The sequence below is a fragment of the Diospyros lotus genome, chromosome 12 (assembly GCF_014633365.1).
Source record: "Diospyros lotus cultivar Yz01 chromosome 12, ASM1463336v1, whole genome shotgun sequence".
Taxonomy (NCBI): Eukaryota; Viridiplantae; Streptophyta; class Magnoliopsida; order Ericales; family Ebenaceae; genus Diospyros; species Diospyros lotus.
The window spans coordinates 26,237,665-26,247,342 of record NC_068349.1 but is presented as its reverse complement, the minus strand read 5'-3'; the positions used below and the strand labels follow the sequence as shown (position 1 = coordinate 26,247,342).

General features: G+C 33.6%; 1 protein-coding gene across 1 annotated transcript; it reads right to left on the bottom strand.

Moving 5' to 3' along the window:
- Positions 1 to 3,208: 3,208 nt before the first annotated feature.
- On the bottom strand, positions 3,209 to 3,844 carry LOC127787448 (uncharacterized). Its single transcript, XM_052315501.1, has 2 exons — positions 3,750 to 3,844; positions 3,209 to 3,655 (listed from the first exon to the last, which is right to left on the bottom strand). Exons 1-2 carry the CDS (start codon positions 3,813 to 3,815, stop codon positions 3,302 to 3,304), a joined length of 420 nt encoding a protein of 139 aa, XP_052171461.1. The 5' UTR covers positions 3,816 to 3,844; the 3' UTR covers positions 3,209 to 3,301.
- Positions 3,845 to 9,678: the final 5,834 nt, after the last annotated feature.

Below are 9,678 nucleotides of genomic sequence, written 5' to 3'. Positions count from 1 at the left end.
AGGGAAAAAATCTAGAGAAGAAAAACATCGTGTTCTATTATTTGGTAATAGTGGAATTATCGGTTTGCTCTGTCAATTTTCCTTTCGCATTGGAGGGTTTTACGACGTTAAATAATTCTTAGTGTTATTGCATTGATACTTTATTTATTTTGGTATTTTATTGCTCATGGTGAATGTCTTGATTTCCTATTTTAATCACATGGTGAAAGGGGAATATATTTGTGGTGGCATATTGAATATTTCCCAACACAATAGTCACACTCAATGAATGAGAGGAATGGAGGAAAAGGAAAGTTAAGACTAAACTAACATTTGAAAAGAGAGGGAGTTACAATATGTGAGTCATGTGAAGTGTATCAACAATGTGATTTTAGATATGAAATCAGAATGGAAGCACAATGCGATAATTCACCAAAGCAAGAAGCCCTATATGAGTTTCATCATTTAGACCCAAGTCATGATTATGCTACTTTCCATTTGTAGAATGCCCGATACGTGATGCGATGGGTCAGGTCATAGTCTTTGGGTTTGGATATTATAGGGATTGATTTATCTTAAACAAAATAAAGAAGATAATTTTAAACAAATATTTATTATTTCTACAATCTAGCTTATTTTTAATTTCAATTATGGAATGGCTAAATAAGTTTCATGCTCTTAGAAGTCCACTAAAGTACTTGCATGTCTAAATTTGCCCTTCCATGAGTTGCAGCTTCACTTCTAATCCTATAAACAATAGAACCCTATCAAATTTCCCTAGAGGAATCAAAGCGAAACACATATGTATTCTGATTGTACAAAATCATCCCTCGATACACATTATTGAAAAAGGGTTGATTTATATGTTATCCACTTTTTGTTCCATTTTCAGTTGGGCCAAAAACTGACCGAACTAAGATCATGACTCACCATTTTTTTACCTTTAAACATTAACATTGTTCACATAGAAATAGTCTTATTTTCACAATCTGCATATTGGCTTCAAATTTTATAAAAAAAAATCATGTTCTTGGTCCATACTTCCCCAAAATCCCATTTAAGCCCAAACCACTATATTTTTAATACATTTTACCCCACGATAATGCCTTAATCACATTAAGGACTTTAAGACTCTTAAATGAATCATTTAAACCCATATTTTACACAAAATTTCACCAAGACACTTAACCTTTCCAAAACTTCACAAAACCACAAACTTACACAAAACCAACACCAAACCCCAAGCTTTTCTTTATTTTATTTTAGCACCATAAAAATTTTACATAATTTCATAAAAATCCCTCAATCAAGAAAAACCCAGGGCTAGAATTACCTTGTTGTCGATCAATTTCCTCAACAATTTGACCCCACCGCTATAATCATTTATTCGCTAAGCCACTATAACCAAAATGGGGCAATATGACTATATCCAACTATTAGATCTAAGAATTAATCCTAGGGATTCTACTCACAGTCATCCACCATCGATCGATGATTCCCTTGATCGGAGCTAGTCATAATGTTCCCTCATTCTGAGGTGGTTAACATATCCAAAAATTGAATTGATCCAATGGCTAGATCTATCCAAATATAAAAATTAACTCTTAGTCAAAAGATTCCAATGGTTGAAATTGCGCATAGTATGCATGTTTGAATTCATGATTGTATCGACTACTTTATGAAATGTTTATTTACAAAGTTAATGTATGTTCAAAAGTTGCATGTGAAACTTGAGGCAAAATAATTAAAGATAAAAAATATGCCATATCTGTAAAATTAAATTGTAATCGGTTAGATCTTAAAAGTTAAGATAATCTAATCGGAACTTTTCATCATGGTAGAAATTAAGGCATTTTGATTCTTGTGTTGATCGGATATGAAAACATAGGGGTTACACATTGGCTAAACTATTTTAATTTCTATATAACATTTGATGAGATGTGGATGCACAAATATCGTGACCCAAAAAACTATAAATGTGAGGGAATTGATATTCAACTGTGCAAACTTATTAGTGTGATGGTATAATTTAACCATGTTCAATTACCATAAAATTATAATGTGAGGTATATTGGACTGGGAGTCGAAGTAAAATATTTAGGGCGTACAGAGATGTACTGGACAAGAGTTGTCTATTTATTGAAATTATTATTCCAAGAATCTATAAATATAAGGAGTAATAAGTTTAATAAGAATCTAAATACCCACTAGAATTCATACCAATGTGAATTAGCTTTTTCCTTTATTGGGAGTAAAGAATTTGAAAAACTTAGTGGGAGGTACTATTTGATTTAAAGACCAAAATCAGATAGTTAAGAAAACAAGATGTCTAACAATGTATTCATTTTCTGTAAAGACATCTAATGTCTTCAATTAACCCACTTGCAAAAATACTTTATACTAATTACTTAAGTAACCAAATTTCAATGATTGGCTCCATAATTTGAAAATTGTTTTCAATTTGAAAAGGATTACTTATGTATTGGATACGTTTGTACTTGCGCCCATGGCTCAAAATATTATTCAAGAAGAGTAAAATACTCTTAATAAGTGGCAAGATGGTGATCTTATCGTTAGGAGTTATATGCTTCACTGCAAGAAACAAGATTTTTAGTGGAGGCCAAGATCGTCACTAAAAGTTTTAATGGCCGCTAAGTTGGTCGTCACAAGCTGTCACTAAAAAGTCTGTCACAAATAGTATTAGTGGCAATTATTGGCTGGTCGTCACTAAAAATACCATTTAGTGGCGGCCGGATGTGATGGTCACAAAAATTTTTTTAGTGACAACCACAGTCGTCTACCGCTAATGTAATTTTTTGTGACGGTCATGGCCGTCACAAATAATGACTCTTCAGTGACGGCCACCATTGTCACAGGTAATGAATTTTTTGTAACGGCTTTGCTGGTTGTCACAAATGGTAAGATTTTAGTGATAGTGTTGGCCGCCACAAAATGAGCATTTTTTAGTGACCACATTATATTGGTTGCCACAAAAAGTGTTTGACTGATACTTTTAGTGAGAGTTATGGCTGCCACAAAAAAAGACATTTTTAGTGGCCACTTTTTGTTGGCCGTCACAAAAAGTGATTTTTATAAAATTTTCTCACAACCCATTGCTTGTTTTTCTATATTTTAAACCCTATTAATTTAATACATTGTATCCAAAATAAACACCATTCTAATCATCAAGAAACTTTAGAAAACAACTCTAGTAAATTAATAATTGACTAGCACTTTACATTTACATTGTCATCAAAAAAAGATATCTAGCAATTTACAATCACATTGTCATCAAAAAAAGACATCAAACAATTAAGTCTAGTCAATTGTTATTTCTAATCCTTCCTGCCCTAACATCTTCCATAAAAGCTTCAAAAATTGATTGCCTTTCTTTGACTTGGTCCAATTCTGTCGACAACGCTTCATTTTTCTCTTTCAAAAGTTGCATTTCATTTTTCAAACCATTATTATGTTGTCGCATTTGTTCTAGTTCTGTAACAAGCTCATGACGAGATGGAATCTTTCCAAGGACAGAAGAAGGAGTTGGTCCGAATCCATACCCACGAACACGTCCATGTCTTTCTCTTCCCATTACTTCAGAAAAAATTTCATTTTCATCAATAGCTTGAGAAGGTTCTTCCTCAGCTCTTTGGGTTACTAAAGATTGAATTTTGTCCTGAAATTTGATAATAAATAAAATAGATATGTTATAGCATAATACTAAAATATATATCACAATAACAACATAAACTGTTTAAAATAAAATTTACCACTATTTCTTTTGATGTGGAATCAACCATTGACCCGTCTTTTTTCTTGTGTGTCACCTTGAACATTTCCCATGCAAACGGTTCGTGTCCTAATATTTCAGCTTGCATTAAATAGACAAGTTAATCAACAAAAAAAAAAAAATTGTTAATGAGAAAGATGTATAAATGATTTAAATTATACCTGTTCAGCTCTAACTCGAGCAAAACTTCTAGTGCCTGTAGTTTTAGTCATTGTTTGCTTTGACCGATTAGACTTATTACGAGCACAAGAAACCTATATGTAAGACCAAATACAATAATCTTGTTTTAAATAATTAAAGTTACTTGTGCATAAAAAAAGTAAAGGGTATAGAATACCTGAAACTCATGTGAGCTCAACCAACTAACAAATTGTCTCCATTGTCCTTGGTCGATTGTTGTTGGAGCAAACTTAATTCGATCATCATCATTGTCATATGCATCATAATAGTCAGCCTTTAACTTATATCTATGGTTTTCAAAAGCCCTTCCCATCTTTCTAAAGATCCAATTTTTTCTTACTTCGTTTTCATCAAATTCAAATTTCTCCTACACAAGTTAAAAGAAAAAGTTGTTTAAAACGTTATAAGTCATGAAGAACGATTTAATACAATATCATATAAGTATAATATAGAATAATTATTGATCTTACTAGTACATAAGAATACATTTTATTCTTATTGTCTTGTGGAACATCGTCCCAACGCTTGCAAGAAATTGGTGCATCTTCACATACTTTAATAATCTTGCCAATATGACTTGCAAACACATTAGCATTTGATCCAATGGCTTGACCGTAATTATTGAATTCCAATGGCAATTTTTGATCAAGAGCCAAAGATGTTAGTATTTTATTCTTTGTTTTCCCTCGACCTCTTTTTCTTGCATTAGATGATGATGATCCCATACAATAAATATATGATAAATAAAAACTAATAATTATTTTATCATTTTACAGATGAAAAAACCTAACTATTAAAACATAGATAATTATTTCTTACCAGCGCAACTTTGTCTTGTAGATGGATCAAAATTAGTTGGTGTGACGAGAGTTTGTTTGTTGGTTTCAGCTATACCCTCCATTGGCTACAACATAGACTTATATATAGAAAGTGACTAAAGAAAAAGGAAACATTGAAATACACTAAGCTTTAGAAAAATAGAGGGGAAAAAAAAAAAGAAACATATCAAAACTAAGCAAGCAAGACATATACAATCAATCATCATCAATTAAAACTGGTTTTTGTTTTCTTCTTCCTCTAGTCTTTCTCTTTCCCTTAACTGAAGGATACATTTTTTTCCTTCGTTGTCTTGATGTCCCTTCTTCAAATGCAATCTCTAGCGGAATGTCACTTCTATGGCATGAAAACTCACAGTCATTTAGATCCGCATCTTGGGTTGAACATTGGCTAATGTTTGATAGATCATTTTGTTGAAATGGTTCATCACTAGTGGCTTCATAAGCATCCATATCATAAAAGTTTCGAGGTTGTGATCGTTGAACAACATACCAATTAGGTTTCCCCATTTCCCTTACATAAAACAGTTGTTCAGCTTGGCAAGCAAGTATAAATGATTCATTAGTCTGCAATGATCTATCAAAATTTAAGGAAGTGAACCCATAATAATTTGTCTTGATTCCTCTTCCTTTATTGCATACATCTCTCCAATCACACTTGAATAGTAGTACTCGTAAACCACCAAGATATTGCAATTCGATAATATTCATTAACTGATAGCACAACCACCAATGGTGAAAATATACCTAGTAAGCGATATTCTCTTGTCAGGATCACTTGCAAAATTAGAATCAACAAAATCAATAACTCAATCTCTAGAGTTTCTGGACTGTAAACAGGCATCGGTGATGCCACTCTTGGCTACTGAGAAGGGCGAGGAGGATTTTGGGAGGCCTAATCCCATAAGGACCCCTAACAGATTCAGAAATAAGGACAAGGCCTAAGAACGCTAATAGTGGCTTTTAGCAACAACAATAGTAGCTGAGGTTGGCTGGAGGGTGGTTGGTAACAAAGTGGCTTTTGGGGAAGGAAGGGGAAAGTGCGCTGAATTTTCAAGAAATTCCAAGTTATGAAATGAAATTTCTATTCAAAAGTTTTGGCTTATTGCAAATAAACATGCTATTTTCTATTTACTGAATCTTTTCTTGTAAAAGTGGTCTTCTTCTAGTAATTGAGCCTCTTTGTTTTGGGTATATTTAAGACACTTGGTTTAAATAGGAGATGCAGGACAAGTCGCCAACTTAACCCAAGTATTATAGTTGGTTATTTATTCAAATCGCCTGTTGATGCTTAGCAAAGAGATGCAGAAAGAATGGATTGTTTAGAGTAGATGATTTAGAATAATGTGATGTGAATGTAATGGGAGAACGTACACGGTTGGAGTAAAAATTGCTTAGAATTTTTAGACACAGTTTATATATATATATATATATATATAACATAAATACAGAACTTAAAGATCATGTCTAGAAATTAATATATCGAATCACCCATAATTGTTCCTTTACTTTTGCGATTACAAATACCGCTACAGAACAAAGATTTCTACTATGGTTGAAGTCATAGTAATCAAACCTCCTTGTGTAAAGGCAAACCTATGTTACAATAATTGAAAACTATGCGTAACTAAAGTTAGCAATAGAACATTAAAGGTCGTAGAAAGTACCTCAGTTCAGTTTTGGAATGCGCAACATCAGTTTGAATTGAGGCATGCAGAATTGTAATTAACTGGCTCTCATCTATACTGTAAATCGCATGACCACATATACATCCGATTTGCCGACGTTTTGTCACCAAAATGAGGTAATACGACTCCAAAAATTTAATACAACCTACAAGATTAATGAAACCTCAAAATTATGGGCCAAAAGAAGAAGACCCCAAACTAACGCATGAAGTTAAATTATAAGCAGCATTAATTGTCACCAATTAATCTTTGGATAAAATTTATAATCCAGTCAGTTTATAGCAATTCTAAGCGTGTTTGGCTGCTTCTACATACTTCAACCTCTTCTGATTTATTATTTTTCATTAATTTTATTTTCCAAATGAGTTCTTCTAACAAGTATATTGTTTCTGCTAGAGAAGGAGATTCAAAACTGATTTATTATTACAAGTATATTGTTTATGCTAGAGAAGGAGATTCAAAACTGATTTATTATTATAAGTATATTGTTTATGTGCAATCAACAGAGAAGAGAGATACCTGCTAGAGATGGAGACACAGCGGCGTTAAGGCAGCGGAGGCGGCAACAGCGACAACGTTGAGGCTACGATGGAGCTAAAGCCGAAGACGGAGAAGGAGAGGGAAACGAAAACGGAGATGGAGACAGAGACGGTTGTGGCAGTTAGGCGGCGGAGAAGGAGATGGGGCAGGAGAGATGAGGGAGGGAGGGAGGGAGATGGAGGGAAATGAAAAGGGGGCGGGAGAGAGACGAGGGAGGGAGATGAAAGGAAAATAAAATAAAAGTTTTTAAGAATATTTTTAAAAATATATATATAACTTTTGTTTATATTTTATAAGAAAAGAAAAATAAATAAAATATATATATTTTTTGCAAATGTTATAATAGTAAAAAATATAATATTGAAATAAAAACTGGTTTTAATTATTAATTATATTTATATTTTAAGAATATAGAAGTATATTTTTTAAAAATAAGTATATTATTAATTATAAAAGTATATTGGAAGAAAAATGTTATTAAGAATGAAAATATTTTTTATTAATTATTAATTATATATTTTATATTTTATGTCACATTTTATGCCACAAATAAGTGTATATTCCAATTTACATAGAAACTTTTAGTAGCCACCATGTTTGATTGCCACAAATAAGTATATTTTTAGTGGTCGCTGGCTTTGATTGTCACAAATAATGTGCTTTTAGTTGGCAAGCCCTATCTCAAGCTTTTAGTGGCCGTCATGGCTTGCCCGTCACAAATAGTTATCCTTTAGTGGCCGCCCCCACTGACCTCACAAATAAGTATAAAAGCCCACCCACTTTTAGTGGCCGCCACAACCAACCGTCATAAATAAACGTTGTGTGGAGCACCTTTAGTGAGGGCCACTATTGGCCGTCACAACTAATCATATTATACCCACCATCACCTTTAGTGGCGGCCACTAGTGGCCGTCACAAAAAATCATGTTGTGTGGAGCACCTTTAGTGGCGGCCACTAGTGGCCGTCACAAATAATCATGTTCTATTACAAAGCACCGCTACTGGTGCTATAAATAATCCACTTTTAGTGGCGGCCAGTGGTGGCCGTCACAAATAACCATATTTTTAGTGACCATAACATGTGGCCGTCACAAATAAAGGGCTTTTAGTGGCCAATTTTTTCAACTGCTACTAAAGATGTCTTTCTAGTGACAAACGGAACCGGCCGCCACTAATAGTTTTATTTGTGACAAATTTTTTCCGGCCGCCACTAAAAGTCACTTTTCTTGTAGTGCTTGCTTCAATGAGTAACAAGTTACAATGTTAACATGAGAAGATGTTTGACGCTTATACTATGATTAGTCACTTGCAAACGTTATATGGTGAACAGCTGTACAACCATATATGGGAGATATCAAATGCACTCATTAAGGCAAAGATGACACTGGGAGGATCAAAGAAGAATTGATAAATTAAAGGTTTGGGAGGTTGACCTTAATGCTGACCTACAGATTTATTTAATTCTTCAATTTTTTCCAGATTCATTTGAAGGTTTTTATTTCAAACTTCTAAATGAATAAGATAGAGTACACCCTGGCCAAGATGTTAAACATACTCAATACCACGCAAGGTAATTTGAAGCCTAGTGCTGTGATGGCTATTACTTCTTCTAGTAGGACTAAGAAGGCAAAGGCAAGTAAAAGACCATTCAAGCATTGAGGGAATCCAAGAGGATAAGCAAGAAGAAGGGAAAAGCTGTCGTTGATAAGGGAAAAGTGTTTCCATTGCGGTAAAGACGAACATCGGCTTAAACAATTACAAGCAACAATTGTGTGTGGTTAACAATAAGAGACCAAGAGATGACCCGAATCCTAAAATTTTATGGCATCATCGATTAGATCATATAAGGGATGACAGAATCATTAAATTGGAGAGAGATGGGCTTCTAGGCCCATTGGGTTTTGAACCATATCCGACTTGTGAATCATGCATCTTTGGCAAGATGACGAGATTGCCCTTTGTTGGGCCAGGGATTAGGGCCACAAAATTTTTAGGGCTTATACATTCAGATGTATGTGGGCCTATTAATGTAGTAGCTTGAGGAGGTTATCAATATTTTATTACTTTTACAAATGATATGTCTAGATATGGATATGTTTATCTAATGAAGCATAAGTCTGAATCTTTTTGAAATGTTCAAAGAATTTAAGGATGAAGTAGAAAATCAAACTGGTAAAAGGATAAAGGCCTTACGATTAGATCATGGAGGTGAGTATTTAAGTAACGAGCTTGAAGATTTTCTTAAGGTCTCAGGTATTGTATCATAAAGGACTCCACCAAGAACACCTCAATTGAATGGAGTTTCAGAGAGGAGAAATTGGACTCTGTTAGATATGGTTTGAAGTATGTTGTGTTACACACACTTACCCTTGTTCTTGTGGGGACACGTTCTTCTAACTGCTATTTATATATTAAATAGAGTTCTCTCTAAATCAATTCCTACAACATCTTATGCGATATGGGTTGGTAGAAAGCTAAGTCTTAACCATGTTAAGGTTTGGGGATGTACAACTTTTGTGAAAAAACTGAAATCAAATAAACTTGAGACAAGATCATTAAATGAAAGATTTATAGGATATCCCAAGGATATCTTAGGATATGGATTTTATCTTCCTAAACTGCAACAAGTAGTTGTTAGCAGAAATACCATATTTCTTGAAAAAGA